Source organism: Otolemur garnettii, unplaced genomic scaffold, assembly GCF_000181295.1.
Source record: "Otolemur garnettii isolate 467f Iridium unplaced genomic scaffold, OtoGar3 scaffold00251, whole genome shotgun sequence".
NCBI lineage: Eukaryota > Metazoa > Chordata > Mammalia > Primates > Galagidae > Otolemur > Otolemur garnettii.
The window spans coordinates 794,930-815,075 of NW_003852646.1; the positions used below are offsets into that span (position 1 = coordinate 794,930).

General features: G+C 38.0%; 1 protein-coding gene across 1 annotated transcript in view; it reads right to left on the reverse strand.

Moving 5' to 3' along the window:
• CSNK2A1 (casein kinase 2 alpha 1) overlaps positions 1–20,146 on the reverse strand; it is a 67,862-nt gene that overhangs the window by 26,812 nt on the left and 20,904 nt on the right. Inside the window, 2 exon segments of the mRNA XM_003802618.3 lie at positions 3,903–4,014; positions 7,015–7,225. Coding sequence (XP_003802666.2) covers positions 3,903–4,014; positions 7,015–7,115 — 213 coding nt within the window. The 5' untranslated portion in view covers positions 7,116–7,225.

A 20,146-nucleotide genomic window follows, 5' to 3' on the forward strand; every position in this document is an offset into this window, starting at 1 on the left:
GTTTCCTTTTTGAGACAGAGTCTTGCTCTGCAGCCTGGGCTAGAATATAGTGGCACAATCATAGCTCATAGTAATCTCAAACTCCTGGGCTCAAGCAATCCTTCTGGGTCAGCTTCCTAGGTAAGGCAGGACTACAGGCACAGGCCATTATACCCAGTGAATTTTTAAATTTTTGTAGAGATACAATCTCACTATATTGCCCAGACTGGTTCCCAGCTCCTGGCCTTAAGTGATCTTCCTGCCTTCGCCTTGCAAAGTGCTGAGATTACAGGCATAAGCTACCACAGCCAACTCAAAATTAATTTTAATAACGTATTTTATTTATCCAAAATCGTATCAACATATACATCAATATAAAAAAGAACCAATGATTTATTTTATACCCCTTTTTAGTATTAAACCTTTGAAACTTTATGTCTTTTACCTTCACAGCATATAATTCAGTCCAATCACATTTTTTTTTCTTTTTATTTCTTTGCTGTTGAGACAGAGTCCCATTCTATTACCTGAGGAGAGTGCAATGGTGTTACAGCTCACTGCAACCTCAGACTCAGGCTGTGGGCATCCTGTTGCCCCAGCCTCTGGGAGCTGCTAGGATTACAGGCCCTCACCACGGCTTTCTATTAGTATGGAACACACTTGATACTTTTCCATTCTTGCAACACTTTACTAAAGGGAATGTTCTCCAACTCTATCCAGGTTAATACCAAAGATATAAAGAGTCTTTTTTGTTGTTGTTGCAGTTTTTACCCAGGGCTGGGTTTGAACCTGCCACCTCCGGCATATGGGGCTGGCACCCTATTCCTTTGAGCCACAGGCGCTGCCCTATAAAGAGTCCTTTTTGATGGCTAAACAGCATTCCATGCTACACATATACCACAGTTTATTAATCCATTCCTGGGTTGATGGGCACTTGGGCTGTTTCCACATCTTGGTGATTGTAAACTGAGCAGTGATAAACAATCTAGTGCAAATGTCCTTATAATAAAATGATTTTTCCTTCTTTTGGGTAGATGCCTAGTCAAATGGGAGGTCTATTTTGAGTTCTTTGAGGATTCTTCTAGGGAGCTTTTCTTTTCTTTTCTGAGACAGAGTCTCAAGCTGTCACCCTGGGTAGAGTGCTGTAGCATCACAGCTCACAGCAACTCTTGAACTTAAGCATTCTCTTGCCTCAGCCTCCCAAGTACCTATAACTACAGGCGCCTGCCACAACACTCGGCTACTTTTTTTTGTTTGTTGTAGTTGTCACTGTTTTAGCTGGCCTGGGCTGGGTTCGAACCCACCAGCCTCAGTGCATATGGCCGGCAACCTAACCACTGAGCTATGGGCACCGCCCCTAGGGGGCTTTTCTAACTAGTATCCTCTTCTGAACTATAAACCCACTATTTGTGCCTTTCATGTGAATCTAATTACTGTATCACCTTATCCTACTGTATGCCTTTCCATATAAATACCATTCTACAATTACACAGAACCTCAGTCTCCAAAGTTTGTTTCTGCAGGCAATTTTGTATTTGATCCTTATAATAACCTGAGAAAGGTAGGTAAAGCAAGCTTATCTTTTTTAGAGATAAATTACCATGCCTTGGATGGAAGCAAAACATATTCTTAGTAAAGTATCACAAGAATGGGAAAAAAGTATTCAGTGTATTCAATATTAATATGAAAACAATATATAAACAACTATACATCCACATGAAAGAAAAACACAAGTATGGTCCATCAAGAGGGTGGAGAGAGGAGAGGGAGGGTGATCGGTGGGATTCCACCTAATGTGCACAATGTGAGGGTGTTCAGCACGCCCCCTAAGTGAAGGGGTCAACTACAACTTAAACTTTACCTTAGAAATGAAAACAGTGTAACTTAAACATTTGTACCCTCATATTAATCGGGGGGGGGGGGTGTGAGGAACTACCAGGCCTAATTAAATTAGAGTTTGGATCAAAACCAAACTGTTCTGATTTTCAGTGTAGTTTTTCTAATTTGAGACAGAGTCTTACTTTGTCGCCCTTGGCAGAGTACCATGGTGTCACAACTCAAAGCAACCTCAAACTCTTAGGCTCAAGTAATCCTCTTGCTTCAGTCTCCTGAGAGGCAGGGATTACAGGCACCTCCTGTATTTTTTTTTAAAGATGGGGTCTCACTCTGGCTCAGGCAGTCTGTCTGCCTTGGCTCCCAGAGTACTAGGACAGGTGTGAACCAATGGGCCTGGTGCAGTTCTCCTTCTATATGAGATAAGACAGATACTCTGGTTCTCAAATGCCGTGTGGGGTACCCCAGTAATTCATAGGGGGTACCATAAAATACTTTAAATTTTTGAAGGAAACACACTCATCAATGACTTGGTATCTGCCAATGAGTGCCTTACTAGCCTTTGAGGTAGCGCATTAACTTCAACATTAGATTGCACTATATTCCTTTTGAGGGCATGTTTTGTGAAGTTGGTTTTTAGAAGATGCTGTGATAAAAAGCAAGTATGATGCAGAAATCAAAGTAGAACCGGAAATGAGGGTGGTAATATCCAATCTGACTGCAGCATTTGAGAAGCTATGCAGTGACGGTATACACATCCTAATAGTAATTAATTACAATTATTTAAGAAAAAAATGGTTTTTATTCTTTTAACTTACATATGTAATTTTTAAAATGGTGGCCAAGTTGTTAAAATATAAATATTCATTTAGTTCTTTAGACATAGCTACTTAATAAACGAGAACTATTATACTATATATCTTTTGGCTCAGGGGTACCATGAAAAAAATTACTGAGATAATATAAGTGTTATAAACTTGAAAAAGTTTGGAAATTTTTGTTTCTTAGTGTCAAAAATTGGAAAGTTTTAGGTAAGGAACTATAAGCTAAATCTCCAATATATGATAGTTATATACATATATACACAGTATATACACAGTACAGTTATAACTAAATTAAAAGTTGCATATTGGTAGCCTACTGGTCAAATATGGCCTCTGTAGTGTTTTAAAAAAAATCTTGGGCCAACTCTGCGCACTGTGGCTCATGCCTGTAATTGTAGCACTCCGGGAGGCCAAGGCTGGTGGATTGCCTGAACTGATAGGTTCGAGACCAGCCTGAGCCAGAGCAAGACCTCATCTCTAAAAATAGCCAGGCATTGTGGCAGGTGTCCATAGCCCCAACTACTCTGAAGGCTGAGGCAAGTGAATCACTTGAGCCCAAGAGTTTGATGTTGCTGTGAGCTATGATGGCATGGCACTCTGCCAAGGGTGACAAAGTGAGACCCTATCTTTAAAAAAAAAAAACTTGGGCCAAACTTAAAAATCAGGGGAATTCATAGACAAAATATAAAATCTCTGGATTCTCACTATAAAACAGCATCAGGCAACTGTGGACTTGAACTATTGCAGGGAAATAATCAGTTGGAGCTGAGAAGCACCTAACTCCTTTTGAAGAGGCATGTGTTTCTTAATTTATTTCTGTCTCTTCAGTCACATCCTCTTAAGTGTGGGCAGTTACACCAGACCATCTACCATCTACCTATCTAATGTCATCTGCCTATCCTCTAACACCTGTACTTTTGACTCCTCAACCTCATAAAGTAAAGGTAATGATTTATTTATTGAAAACAAAAGCACAGAATATAATTTGAAATATAGAAAATCACTATCTGGCAAGATCTAAGATAGAAGACTATCCCTTTACTCTCTTCTTCTGCCACAACCTAGCTATGTGACTTGAGTTAAACCACTTCTCTTGTATCAGTTTCCTGATCTGCCAAGTGAACATCAAGCTGTTCTATTGAGTTCATAAGATACAATAAAATAAATGCACTAAAGTACTCCAAAAACCTGTTAATGCTATTTTTCAAGGCATTGCCATTATTTTTAAAAATCAACATCTAAAATTATCTCTCTTCTTGTACTCACCTTGAGAATTTTAACAACAACTTTTTCATTATTTGTGATGTTGATGGCTTCAAATACTTCACTGTATTTACCCCGGCCTAATTTTCGAACTAGCTGGTAGTCATCTTGATTTCTGTGGACCAAAATAATCAGTCACAATGATTAAAAAAAGTTCAAATTATAAAATACCAATTTTACTTATAAAACTCTATTACTAGGAGGAGTAACAGAAATAAAAAGTATTTTAAATAATTCCCAAATTGGCCTCATTGTATTTTTTTCAAATTGGGCTAATTAAAAATAATGTGTTCTAAATCCCAGGATTAGAAAATTTCAGCCTTTCAATTATTCTTATTCTTTCAAAACCCCAATTATTCACGTCTCTTGGCATAATACACACAGTTTATATCAACAGTTTGTTTGTTATGAATACGTCCGTCTCCAACAACAGAACTTTCCCTTAGAGAATAATTTTTTGGGGTGGGGGGGCGTAGGGGGAGGAGACAAAGTCTTGCTCTGCTACCTGGGCTAGAGTGCCATGGCCTTAGCCTAGCTTACTGCAACCTCGAACTTCTGAAGCTCAAGCAATCCTCCTGCCTCAGCTTCCTGAGTAGCTAGGACTTACAGTTGCATGCCACTATGCCTGGCTAATTTTTCTGTTCTTAGTAGAGATAGGGGTCTCACTTTGTTCAGGTTGGTCTTAAAATCCTGACCTCAACTGATTCTCCCACCTTATCCTCCCAGAGTCACAGGTATGAGTCACTGCACTCAGCCTTCTTAAAGACTAATTTTCATACCTTATTGTCCTATAGTACTTGACCTGATGTTGGCACTCAATACATGTTTTAAGAATATTTTACTTCAGCCACACTTTGGGAGCGGCTGATTTTTAATAAGCCTCTTATAGGAAGATGGCTTTCAAATATATAGGCTTGATCTCCCACTTGTCCTCTAGGGCAAGCTCTGAGGATAGTTCACGTAATAAAGTTTACAAAGCACATTTAAGTCGAAAACCATAGTAAGGGGTCCTTCCCTTTACTACCAAAACAACCAACATCAAAGGTAATAAACAGAGGTAAAGAAGAAAAAGAAAAATGCCAACATTTCCCCCCAATGCTGCTTCCAACTTAGAGGACTTTGCTAAAGAATGACAAACATGATTCCTTTGATAAGGCTTAAATTTTATTTACTCCTGCTAAAGACTCTAAGAATCTAGTATGTACCAAATCAGTCATTTTCCTGAAGCAGCTGAAGAAAAAATGAACGAACAAGAAGGCAAAAGGTACTAAGAACAATGAACAATGTAATAATCATTGGAGGTCTAAGGCAAAGAGACGTAGTTATGATTGAGTTCTCTTCCTGCAGAAGAACATACAAAACAAATGCAAGCAAGCAAATGGCACTAACACGTGCGCGTGCGCACACACACACACAAACAAAACTCAAGGCTATCTAGCGTCATTTAAGCAGAAATAAATGTAAACACAGAGTATAGTGGTTGACATTTCTACAGTATGATACACTATTACCTAGAGTCTAAAGCCAGATTATCAACAGTGATAATAATTGGTGTTACGCTACTGGTTCTTAACGGCATCATTAAAGCACAAAGTGCTTTCTTATGCAGAAGCAATGTATTTACCGTTAAGAATCTTGGCATATTTAAGATTAAAAATATATCCTATGACAATTTAAGGAGACAGTGTTTAATCACTTGTACAGGCTATAGAAATCACATATAATCAGATATAAAAATATAACATACAGGATCTATCGTTTTATGAATTTTTGAAATTGCTTTCTTTTACACTTAAATGTCAAAATGTTTTTATCACTAAAAGTATGATCTGATCAATGAAATGCCTACTACATTGGGACAAGAAATACAAACATCCAAATGAGTCTGCACAGAGAATGAGGACAAACACAGCTGTTTAGGCAGACTACAACTGTTTAAGATGGAACTGGGGCTGAAGTCTATATTATACATGTCTTGTCTCATGATAAGGGCAAATGTTTAAGGATTTAATTTTGAATCTCATCAGAAGATACTTTCTGGAGAACTATTTCATCTTCTGGTATCATCAAGGGACAACATTCTCTGACCTCAAAAATACTTTATGTAAGAAGTCAGTGTTTTTAAAATCTCTCAAGTATCAATTTTCACCTATCTGCAATGCCCTTAGCTTGAGAAGCAATATGGTAAGTATCTCTATTACCAACTTTGTATACAAAATACAGTCATGACTCACTTAACAACAAGGCAGGATACTTTCTGAGAAATGGATCTAACATGAGGGTGTAGTTACACAAATCTAGATGGTACAGCATACTGAACACCTAGGCTATGAGGCAGGCATCCTCAAAGTACAGCCTGCGGGCCACATGCGGCCCGCCGAGGACATTTATCTGGCTCGCTGGGTGTTTCTGCCACAGCTGCCTGTGCTGCTTAGCAGCTGACTCGTTCTGGGGCCTGTAGTCCGGCCCTCTAACAGTCTGAGGGACAGTGAACTGGCCCCCTGTTTAAAAAGTTTGAGGACCCTGCTATAGGGTAAAGCATTTTGCTCATAGGCTACAAACCTGTACAACATGTTACTGTACTAAATACTGTAAGTTACTGTAACACAAAGACATATGTGTATCTAAACACAGAAGAGGTAATGAGTTGCTTACATTATGATGGCTTAGCTATGGCATCACTAGGTGACAGGAATTTTTCAGGTGCTATAATCTCTATAGGACCACTACCATACATGCAGCTCCCATCACTGACTTGAAATATTGTTATGTGGTTCATGATTATAAATAAATCAGAGAAAAGGATGAAACTAAAATGATTTTTAAATGGTGAACTAACCAAAACTGTTTACATAACAAAGCATCCCTCTGCTTTTTTACTATAAAAGAAAGTTTTGAGACAGACTATGTTACGGTCCATTATTTCACTTCTAAGAAACACAGCTGACAGTGTCCTTCCTGATGCACGTGTTCAAGTTTCAACTTGCTCAGTTTATCAGTCTTGCTAGGAAGGCTTAGCTGTTTCCATCCATGTGGACTGTATGTTTCCTGATTTTTGTATATCTCAGAAATTTTGTAATAACCCATGTATAGTGACGTAAACAAAAACAATTACCCCCATTCCACCACATGTGACTCATAATCCCAGTATTCTCGGGGTCTGTGCGTATTAACATCTGTGTAAACTCTGGCCCTGCTTGGCACGGGTCCCGACATGTCAGACAGGTTGGCGGACAAAGCTGGACTTGATGTTTAACGATGTGGCAAGTCACCGTGTTCAGAGGCAGCTGGGGGGAAGACCTTGTTTCAGACTTGTTTTCTTCAAACTGCAGAAACAAAATGCACAAAGGCCAATGAATTATTTTTAAAGTGTATGAGAAGAAAAAAAATCATCCTACAAATAATAATGGCCTCAAATATAGATCTGGTTCTCCTACCTGTTCACCAATGACTATATCACAACTGTCAACTACAGTACTGCCTAAGAACATGAAAAAAATTCAAGAAATATACTTAAACTGGTATTTGTCTTAATCATACTTTGCAAAGTGGCAGCCTGCTACTGCTGCATGCAAAGTTTGGATGCTCTTTGTAAGATAGCCTAGAAGGGAAAAAAACAGCATCAAGGATAGATGCATCAGCATAACCACTATTTATACATTCTACAAAAGTATGGGCAAGAAAAGTTCTTTTCTTTTAGCAAGTTTCTACAACTCAAGTAAGGGTGATAAAAGGCTCTAGAATTGTGGCAAAGCCAAGAGTACAAACTGTCAGTCTGACTAACATTTGACAAAACCAGGAAGAGAATAAAGACTCTTTCTCATACATCAAAGTTCAATGTCATCTTACACTGCTCCAAATCACTTAGGGAACCTTATGTAATAATCAGTAAGTAGACCCTGATCACAACTGAAAGGTACATTTGATTTCATTAAATTTAAAAACAAAAATCGGTAATTTTCTTCTGACTTATTTAAGAGCAAGGTTAATAAAAAACTGCTATAAGACAGTAATACAGATTAGCTGAGCTAATGCAAAATTTGACACGGGGGGAAATTGGTAAAATTTTATTAATATGCCATCAAATTCATCTCCTTTGTAATGACTATTCCAATCCTTTTCTTTCTGTCCTCTGAGATTCCTACATTTGTTGATTCCCTTCACTGCGTATTTAATTTAAAATGTACTGAAGTGTGATAACCTGAGAAGGACACATCGCCTATGCAATTTTCTACCTGAGATTGCATAACTACAGTCTAATTACTAGGAAACACTGGACAAACAGAAAAATAAGTGTCTATTTAAAAAATAGGAGGCGGCACTGTATTCCTAAAAAAAACCCCACCACTATCATAAAAGACAAAGAGAGGTTATAGACATTGCATAAATTTGATAACCTACTCTAGACTGTATCCTGTACTGTGGGGGAGGAAGAGTGGGAAGAAGGAGAGGCTATAAAAAATAATACTGACAAAATTGGAATTTAGATGGTATTAAAGTATTATATTAATGTAAATTTATGAAGTTGGTACATAACCACAGTAGTTATCTACCCTGAATAAATTTTCCTGAAGTAGAAGCAAAGGGCCATGATATAGTTAACCTTAAAATGGTTCTGAAAAAATTATGTGTCCATGTATGTTAACATGAGTATATATAGAATACACCCATAAATGATAAAACAAGTGAGATAAAATATTTGTACTTTATTATTGTTGAAACATTTTACTTTCATTTAGAAATCTTTTTGAGACAAGATCTTCTATCATCTAGGCTGGAGTATAGTAGTGTACTGTAGCCTCAAACTCCTGGGCTCAAGTGATCTTCCTACCTCAGCCTCCTGCGTAGCTGGGATTATAGGTGCATTACTCTTGCCTGGCTAATTTTTTAGGAGATAGGGTCTCACTACTTTGCCCAGGCTAGTCTTGAACTCCTGGCCTCAAGCCATCTTTCCATCTCAGCCTTCAAAGTAGCTAGGATTACGGGTGCCAGCCACAGCACCCAGTTTGTTGAAACACTTAAAAATAGAACACAAAATTTACCATTTTAACTGTATTTCGATGTAAAGTTCAATGGCATTAAGTACAATCACACTGTTGTGCAATTATCACTACACCGTTTCTAGAAAATTCCCCCCCAAATTGAATTCTTTATCTATTAAACACTAATTCCCCCTCCTCTAACCTCCTTGCAGCTACCATTCTATTTCCTGTCTCCAGGAGTTGACCATTCTAGTTATCTTACATAAGTGGAATCTGACAATACTATCCTTTTGTTTGGCTTATCTAATTTAGCACAATAGCCTCAAGGTTCATCTATATTTCAGAATGCCATGGGTCAAAATTTTGTTCCTTTTTAAGGATGGATAATATTCTACTGTATCCCACATTTTGCTATCCATTACCTGCTAAAAGACACTTGGGTTACTTCCACCTTTTCTTTTTTTTTTTTTTTTGAGACAGTTTCACTTTGTTGCCCTCGGGTAGAGTGCCATCACAGCAACCTCAACTCTTTTTTTTTTTTTTTTTGAGACAGAGCCTCAAGCTGTCCCCCTGGGTAGAGTGCTATAGCTTCACTGCTCACAGCAACCTCCAATTCCTGGGCTCAAGCGAGTCTCCTGCCTCCGCCTTCCAAGTAGCTGGGACCACAGGCGCCTGCCACAACACCCGGCTATATTTTTTTGGTTGCAGCCATTATTGTCATTTTGGCAGGTCCAGGCTGGATTCGAACCTGCCACCTTAGGTATATGTGGCTGGTACCTTAGCCACTTGAGCCACAGGCACCGAGCCAACCGCAAACTCTTGGGCTTAAGCGATTCCTTTTTTTCTCTTTGCAGTTTTGGCCAGGGCTGGGCTTGAACACACCAGCCCTGGCATATGGGGCCGGTGTCCTACTCCTTGAGCCACGGGCGCCGCCCTTAAGGGATTCTCTTGCCTCAGCCTCTCAAGTAGCTGACAGTACAGGCACCTGCCACAATGCCTGGCAACTTTTTTTTTTTTAAAAGAAGAGGTCTCACTCTGGCTCAAGGTGGTCGCGACCTATGAGCTCAGGAAATCCACCTTCCTCAGCTCCCAAGTGCTGGGATTATAGGTACCAGCCACTGCAACAGCCTGCTTCTATCTTTTCAAGTATTTGTGACATTGCTTTCAAATCTTCTGGGTACATACCATAGTGGAATTGCTGAATAATACAGTAATCTCATGTGTAATTTTTTGAGGAACCAGCACATTATTTTCGTACAATTTTACATTCTCACCAACAATGAAGGTTCAGATTTCTTCACATTCTTACAAACACTTGTTATTATTTATTTATTGATTCATTTTTTGAGACAGAATCTCAAAGCTGTTGCCCTGGGTTGACTGCCATGGCGTCACAGCTCACAGAAACCTCAAACTCTTGGGCTTAAGTGATTCTCTTGCCTCAACCTCCTGAGTAGCTGGGACTTCAGGCACTTGCCACATGCCCGGCTATTTTTTGAGTTGCATTCCCCTAATGATTAATGATGTTGAGCATCTTTTCATGGGCTTATTGGCCATTTGTATACTTTCTTCAAAGAAATGTCTATTTAAGGCCTATGCTCATGGGTTTGTTTTTTGTTTTTTTTTGCAGTTTTTGGCTGGGCTGGGTTTGAACCCACCACCTCCAGCATATGGGGCCAGCGCCCTACTCCTTTGAGCCACAGGTGCTGCCCCCCATGTTTTAATTAGGATGTTTTATTGCCTATGTTTTGGTATTGTATCTATGCCATTTTTATTTTTGCCTCTTACAAACTGCTTATCTTTCCAAGGTTGTATTTAAGTTGGTGCTTAGCTACCATACCGAAAGAATATAAGTCAGAACAGATGCTTCCATATGCCCACAGTTTTCAGTGGCTTAAAGCTTTCAGGACAGCAATTAAGATTGGGATAAGGATTAATTCTATCTTCTGTAAGTGTGACAAACACATCAATATTAGTGTTTACACCCCAAATATATAAGATCAAAAGATCCATGTGTTTACTTGCATATGAATTCTCCTACCCAAACAACTCCTGTAACTGGTCTCTGTTTCACTCAAACATTTTGGGGTTCTACAAATCTATAATCCAAATGGCCACAGAACAACAAAGTTGTTTAAGGAACCAGATGGCTTTTAAAATTATTTTCAAACACAGTAGAGGGAATGTAACAAACTGGTCAACATAAATAAGGAACTAGGCCTACTGTACTGATCCATACATGTGGTGCCTGTCTGGTCTATGAAAATTAGATCAACTTGAGGAGGTGGTCAATCATGGAGGTTCTACTGTATGACGTATTTCTTTGGTTTAACAACACAACCTGGCTGACATTATTCTAATTTATCTTTACCTAATATTGGTTAAAAGTGTAAACACACACATACCAAACATGCAAAAAAACAGAAGGCAGACATTTTTTCTTATAACTTTTCTTCTTCCCAAAGAAACAAGGTCATCTATGTTGCTGGACTGCTAACTTTCTCTATAACTACTATGACTGCATTGACTGCAGCAAAAGACACCAAAATGAGTAAATAAAGGTGTGTGTATGTAAACCAGTATGAGCAGTATAAACAAACATATAAAACTGACAAAGTACTGTCCCCAAGAATTTAATATTTTTAAGATACTGGCTTGGCGCCTGTGACTCAAGTGGCTAAAGCGCCAGACACATACACCTAAGGTGGCGGGTTTGAATCCAGCCCAGACTCGCCAAACAATGACAGCTGCAACCAAAAAAATAACTGGGTATTGTGGCGGGCGCCTGTGGTCCCAGCTACTTGGCAGGCTGAGGCAGGAGACTCGCTTGAGCCCAGGAGTTGGAGGTTGCTGTGAGCTGTGATGCCATAGCACTCTACCCAGTGGGATAGCTTGAGGCTCTGTCTCAAAAAAAAAAAAGATACTAAACTCTTAAAATTAACTTCAGATTCTTCTTTAGCAGAAACCGAATCTTTGTCTTTAGTCTCTACATACCTTTCTAGGTACTTCACTCTTCTGGTTGATATTTTATAACTGTAAGACATCCTTTTATCTGTGGATCTCAAAACTCTGTATCAGTTTAAGTTTGTAAACTAAGCACAAATTTACTAACTGGGACTAGATGCAATATGATGAAATAAGTAGTGGAGTCCTGGGTCTAAATCCCTAACTGGATTTAATAGCACTGTTGGGCTTTCCCAAGTTTGATTCATTACTTACAAAACCTGCCTACTTGCAGAATAAAGGAAAGATCCAGTGAGATGATCTAGAAGGGCTAAAAAACACCAACACATGTATGTTTGCATTAAGTGATTACTATGCCATAGCACCTTAAAAGCTAATAAGCAGAACCTATATGTAAAAGGCTGGTGTCTTCATTCTTAGTTTTCTTGAAAATACAAAAATTATAGTAGCTGTGGTTAACTCCCAGTCTCTGAAGGCCAGCTAACTCACAGGTGGACGTGACATTACAAAACAAGTCCTCATTTCTCCCTGGAAACCACTTGATTCATGGAAAATATTCCCCAACTTCTATTTACTAGTTCATATAAATTCTTGTTATCCAGTCTTCCTTTGCTCTCTCAAGGACCTTGGCATTCTCTGTGAAGAGCAAAATACGACTAGTTACTAATGAAACTCTTGAGATTCTCAAGTTTACCTGAATGACTCTTTTAGCTTTGGGTCTCATCAGCTGGGACCTAATTTATGAACTGACAGATTTGATTCTCCACTGGGAGGATGACTAGCTAACTGTTATGCAGTACCCCCAAGAGGTTCTTTGCTATACTACAATGCATACCAAATAATCTGCTTACAGTAAAAGGGGTATTCACATGAATTTCAAATGGTAGTACACCTTCATCATTAATTACACAGGAGCATAAAACAGCAGGTTACTGAATTGTGGCTCTGCAACTTATGATTAAATGATGGAGGTGAAAAGATGATGGCAAAGAGGAGAGGTAAAAAGACAGGAAAGAGGTTATCATCAAAGAAAAATATTATTGTAGTTTCTTCTTATTTTTCTTTGGAGATACAGGTCTCATTATGTCGCCCAGGTTTGACCCAAACTCCTGGGCTCAGACAATCTTCCCATCTTGGCCTCCTAAACTGCTATGATTACAGGTGTGAACCACTGAGCCCGGGCCCCCACTAAGGATTTTAGTTGTAGATAAGAGCAACAAATTCATTAAAATGTTTTAAGCAGAAAAGTAATCCATATTTATTACAAATTTTATTCTGGCTAGGTGTGGGTCAGGACTAAGAGAGAAAGAAGAGTAGCACATATGAGAGAAATAATGATTGCTTGACCTAGGTAGGGTCCTAGCAGTGGAGATAAGTGAACTAATTTGAGGAACAAAACTCACAGTATAAAATCAATAGCTCTGGGTGGATTAGAAAATGTGGTAAGAAGTGGAAGGTGACTCTGAGGTTCTGGTTTGATGGATTGTTGATGCTATTAATGGAAACAAAGCATTCTGGAAGAGAGCTTGAGGCCAGTTTTAGACTTAAGGTTAAAATGGCTTTGAAATCTCCAAAGGAGATTCTGAATATATATTTTAAGTCTGGAGTTTTAAGAGTTTCTCAGCTTAAATATCTAATTCTTCCAACAATTCCTTAAGGTAAAAATTACATTTACTTGTTTACAAATAAAAATATCCAGTACAAGGGCTATGCACAGTGGCTCATGCCAGTATCCCAATATTTTACGAGGCCAAGATGGGAGGATTGCTTGAGGCCAAGAGACTAGCTTAGGCAACAGTGAAATCTCATCCTCTAAAAAAGTTTTTTAAACCAAAAAATTAGCCAGGAGCAGTGGCACACATCTATTGTTCCAGATACTTGAGGTGGAGGCAGGAGGATCACCTGAGCCCAGGAGATCAAGGCTACAATGAGCTGTGATCATGCCACTGCATTCTAGCCTGGGCAACAGAGCAAGACCATGTCTAAAGTGGAAAAACAAACAGGAGAATATCAAGAATATCCAGTAGAGAGAGAGTTGGGATTCAGTCTAAGTCAGCTAGCCTCCAAGGTTTGAATCTTTTCATTCCTATAGAACTTATTACTTTCTACTGCACATATACACACCAGTCTTCAAATCTTAACTTTCCTATTATAGCCTTGGTTCCATGAAGAACCGTGTTTAATTTACCTTTCCAATTTACAGTACCCCACCCAAGCCTCTATTTCATAATATATTGAGTAAACATTATTTGTTGATCAAATTAATATCAGTTTACTTTTGAAGAATGAAAATGAAATTGCCTCCAAAGTACAGGATGTCCCTGAACACTTCAGGGCATGTAGTACACAACTGGACTGGAAAATCAAAGGTTCTTGAGTAATTGTTCCCTTCACTTCCTGTTTCCCAGGATAGCTTCTTTTATTAAATAATAGGACTACAATTAGGATATGTCTTTTCTCTCCAATGATTCAAATTGGAGAATACTGGAGAAACTTTATTTCAGCAGTTTTTACAACAACTTAGTTAGAAGTTGGGAGAAAGTCCCTCAGCCTTAGATATCAGGAAGGTCAATTATCTTATCAATGTCATATTAAAAGTATACAGGTTAGTGGTGGTGGCTCATGCCTGTAATCCCAGAACTCTGGGAGGTCAAGAGGGAAGAATTGCTTGAGTCTAGGAGTTCAAGACCAGCCTTAGCAACACAGCAAGACCCCATCTATATAAAAATAGAAAAATTATCTGGGTGTGGCAGCACACACCTGTAGTCCCAGCTACTTGGGAGGCTTAAAACAGGATGATTGCTTGAGCCCAGGAGTTTGAGGTTACAGTGAGCTATGATGACACCACGGCACACTAGACATGAACTGTTCTCAAAAAAAAAAAAAAATAAAAATAAAAATAAAAAAGAGAGAGAGAGAGAGAGAGAGAAAAGAAAGGAAAAAAAAAAAGAAGAAGGTCCGGCTGAACTGCAACAAAAACAATAGCCAGGCATTGTGGCGGGAGGCTGAGGCAAGAGAATCACCTAAGCCCGGAAGTTTGAGGTTGCCGTGTGCTGTGACACCACAGCACTCTATTGAGGATGAGACTCAATAGTGTCTCTCAAAAGACTCTGTCTCTACAAAAAAAAAAAAAAAAGAGGAACATGCTTAGATTGGACTGATGCATAGCTTGGACTAGAGAAGCAGCAGCTTTACGAGATAAACTCCTTTTAAGCATTACTGTAGAGAATGAACTCTTTTTCCAAGCAATCAGGCAGTAAAACTAAGAGACAAATAAGATTTGTGGAACTCAGAGGGAAAACAACAATGTACGCTTACTTTCCTGCCTTGTAGACGCCAAGTAAAAATTGAGCCAAACAAACTTGCCTTTCTCCCTTTACAAAAGTGGCATTGGTTAGAAAGCCAAACATACACAAAGAGCATAAGTAGCTATAATACTCAAATTACTTATCTCAGATCTCCATAGTTGCCCTTTATTTCTCTTTTCCTTTCAAATCAAGAGCAGAATGCTCATTCAATAAGCATTTATTGAACACTTACTATGTACCAGGAAATGTGTGTCTGATTGCCAGGAAAGGATTCTTTCTCTAGGCCCTGGAGAATAAAGTATATCTGCTCTCAAAGAAACGAGACCAGTACAATCTCTAGTAATCAGTGCTTGAGAGAATTATGTGATGATACTGTGCAGGCAGGGAAGGGTATTTAAACCACCACCAACCCATCATTCATTCAACAAATATTTATGGAGTACCTAAAATGTTTGGGAAATCTTTCCCCAGGGGGAAAGATAACATCCAAGCTTAGTTTGATAGGATTCATAGGAATTACTCAGATGAAAAGCACTAAAACAAGAAACTGTAAAGGATAGTACTTTAAAAATTTTAAAGATCATCTGGGTGTGGTGACATGTGCCTGTAGTCCCAGCTATTCTTCCCAGGGGAAGATCACCTGGGTCTAGGAATGTGAGACTACAATGAGCTATGATCATGCCACTTGCACTCCAGCGTAGGTAGGTGACAGAGCAAGACCCTGTCTCAAAAGAAAAATAAATTGGTGGAGGGAGGAGGCGGCAAAGGGGTAAGGAGAAAAGGGATGGAGACTGGTAAACTTGCACCTAATGGCACAATCTAAGGGCATACAGCACATCCCTTGGATGAAGGGATCAACTACAACTTGAACTTCACCTAACAAATGCAAACAATGTAACCTATTCATTTGTACTCTACCAGGAATCTGAAATTTAAAACAAAGAAATTAAGAAAAATTTTAAAGACCTATAATTTTGTACTCTAAAATAACCAAAAGCTGGCACATCTTGATATCTCCTACAAGAAGCACATCAGATCAGCAATCCTTTTGTATATAATTTGGAGACTATTAGACTACTCCACTCAACTGCTATCATTTGTGCTTAAAGCAAACTGAATAATTAATTTACAACCTTTGTGCCTGTTCCTTTCTCTATCCCCACACAAACAAGTTTTACTACTGAGGTCATGTGATGGCTAATTTTAGACCTCTACATGATTAGATTAGGGAATACCTAGAGAATGGGTATAGCAATACTTTGGGTGTGTTTGTTTCCAGAGAAGACTGACTATGAGCCAGGGGACTAAATGGGGAAGATCTGCCCTCAATGTAGGTGTGCACCATCCAATCAGTTGAGAGCCTAGATAGAACAAAAGAAAAAGTATTTCCCTTTTTCTCTTGGAGCTGGGACATACTTTTCTCTTCCTGCTCCTGGACATCCCAAAACTTACACCATCACCCCAATGCTGCCCTCCGTCCACGTCCCACTCCTACCTTAATAGACTTTTAGACTTGGACTGAACCATGGTACTGGCATCCCTAGGTCTCCAGCGTATAGACAGCCTGTTGTGGGACTTCTCAGCCTTTATAATCACATGAGCCAATTCCCTCAATAAATCTTCTTTTGTACACACACACACACACATATCCTAATGGTTCTGTCTCTCTGGAGAATCCTAATACAAGGCACAAAGCAAAATGCCTAAACAGACAAGAATCTAAGCGGTGTAGATGATTCAAAATAAGAAATCAAGATCTCTGCAGGCAATTTTCCTGTTTTCATTAATGATATGCTAGATTATTTGGGCCAACTCTCTGAGGACAAATAAAGAAAATGGATTAAACACACACACATATATAAGTAGTACAGAGACACAATTACAGCCAAAAGTGAAGAGAAAATGGGAACTCAGAGAAGCATGCAAGGAAGCCCAAAGGGCCTTTGTTGATTCCTGAAAGTTAGAATTTTGTTCTGATATAAATCACTGTCCAGGGCACACACAAGGTAAGGAGTCTAATAGAGGACCCTTTCCATAAGCTAGGACTTCAGAGGGTTACATTCTAAGGGTGAGTGTGAATAAGGAAGTAGAAGATATAAAGAAGAATTAAAGCACATTGAAGGGAATATCATATCTTAAGCTTGTTTTAAGGTAGTTCTTGGACCAGTAGTGTCCATGGATACTTGATAAGCAAGCTCTCTGTGGAAAAAAGTACCTTGCTGTAGGCCTCAAATGATTCTTACCAATAAGTTTTCAAATACAATATCCTAGAAGAATTCAAAACAAAGGCACAAGATACAACTTTTATTTTTTTGATTTTGTTAAGGTAAGAGTCTCATTTTGTTGCCCTTGGTAGAGTGCCATGGTGTCACACCTCACAACAACCTCAAACTCTTGGGCTTAAGCGATTCTCTTGCCTTAGCCTCCCAAGTAGCTGGGACTACAGGCACTGGCCACAGTGCACAGCTATTTTTAGAGATGAGATCTCCCTTTGGCTCCGGCTGTTCTCAAACTCCTAAGCTCAGGCAGTCCACCTGCCTTGGCCTCCCAGAAGATAAAACTTTTAGAAACAAATAAATAAGATGAATTGATTTTAACAGTAAATCCAATGAACCTAAGAAGAAAATGATCAACTGAAAAACAGACTAGAAATGGTCTACAATGTAGCAGGAGGTAAATCTATGGAAAAATAAGAGGGAAAATACAGTGAAACAGTTTCACATACTTTTAGTACTACTAGTAGGAAAGGATAGAACAGGACAAAGGAATATTTGAAGAAAGCTGAAAATTTCCCAGAAGTCATCAGACACAGTCAAATTCCAAGAAGCCAACAATTTCTAAACAAGACCAATAAAAAGAAATCCATAACTAAACATATAATCATAAAAGAGCAGAAAACCGAAGCTGGGCAAGGGGGTCAGCTACTTGGGAAGTTCAGATGGAAGGGAGAATTGCTTGAGTCTAGGAATTAAAGGCTAGCTTCAGCAACACAGTGAGAAAAGATCTCAGACAAAAGCAGAAGACCAAAGACAGAGACATCTGAAAAATAAGCAGGGAAAAAGACATGTTACATTCAAAGAACAGAAGAACTGATTTTTCAAAACTAACAATGAAGCAAAGATAGTTCAATACCTGCAGTGTTCTGCAGAAAAAAAAAAATAGCAGCCAAATTAAAATTCTATTATTAAGCAAATATCTCTAAAGAAAGATGATTTTTTAAAATTCCATTCAGAAAGTTTGAGTTAAAAGAGAAAATGAACAAAAAAAAAGGAAAATTGACAGAAAATTCCAAATATTGACTATATTAAAACATGACAATGTCTTATGGAGCTTTAAAAAAACTTTAAAATACCCAATAAAGAATATTATACTTTAAAATACAGAATAACAAAGCATATTATACCGAGGAGGTATCATTAGACAGAGCTATTATTCAATATTAGGCTTTGATAAGTTCTGGCAGCAAGTAATAATATCTATGATTATAATTAATTACAATCAAAATTACAAACAAAATTATTATGTGTTTCCAAAGTAGAGAGAAAAAAGTAAAATGATAAAAGAATCCAAAGGAATGGTAAAAAGATGAGAAATAATCCAGAACGCAAGAAACACAGGAGAAAAAAGTTAAACTGAAATATGACTAATTATATTAAATGTAAATGAAATAAATTACCCAAATAAAAGACAGTTAAGACTAGATTTAAAAAGAAATCCAAATAACTAGAATAATCAAAAGAATTCTGAAAAGAAATAATAAAGCTGGCAGATTCACAATATTCAATTTTCAGACCATTACAAGCCTACAGTTATCAAAATTGTGTTATTACTGAAAAGGATAAAACATTTATCAATCAAACAGAATGGAAAGTATAGGAATATAACCTATGGCAAACTGATTTTTGAAAAAGGTACAAAAGCAGTTCAATGGAAAAAGAATCATCTTTTCTACAAATAGTTTTGGGACACTTGCAGATCCATAAAATCATGAAATTCAATCTAAACCTTGTATCTTAGAAAAATGCAGAACTGTCAGACTTAGGAGAAAATGCTGCAACCTGGGATTAGGCAGTTTATAGACATGTAGACACTAAAAGTATGATCCAATAAAGAAAAAATATTAACAAAATAATAAGAGCAATGAATTATAACTTAAACAATACCCACACATCCATACTATGTAAATTTTTAAAAATTTTCCTTACTTAAGAATTCTAACGAATACCTGTAGATAAAAAGAAATATAAAACCACCATTTACACCACTGCTGTACTTGTCATGCAACATTCATTAACAGATGCTAAAATTATTCAGTACAGCTTTTAGGATAAACAGGTCATTTAGCATAATCTCAAAGTATCTCCTCCAGGATACTTATTAATTACTATGGTGGTTTTAATGTATGTCCACAAATTATTTGATATGCCTCCCTTGAGGAGGTAAAGTTTAATTTTCCTCCCCTTTGAAAGTAGGTTGAGTCTACAGCCATACCACCTTGAACGCAGCCCGATCTCCTCTGTAAGAAGGCTGAATTTAGGAATGTCATTCTAATGAGTACTAAGGAGACAGAATGACTAAATGCAACACAGTATCCTGAGTTGTATCCTTGAACAGAATAAGGATATAACTGGTACAACATAAATAAAGTCTGTAGTTTAATCAACAGTATTATACCAAGGTTAATTTCCTAATTTTGATGAAGAAAACAACATTAGTTAACATTAGGAGAAACTGGGTGAAGGGTATATAAAGATTTTGTCTTTATAACTCTTCTATAAATCTAAAATTATTTCAATTTTACAAGTTAAATGCTGACAATACCAGGTACTAGAGAGGATAAGAAGCAATTGAAACTTTTTTTGTGACACAGTCTCACTTTGTGGCCATGGATAGAGTGCCATGTCATTGTCACAGCTCACAGCAATCTCAAAACTCCTGGGCTTAAGTGATCCTCTTACATCAGTTTCTCTATTTGTTTTTTTTTTTTTTTTTT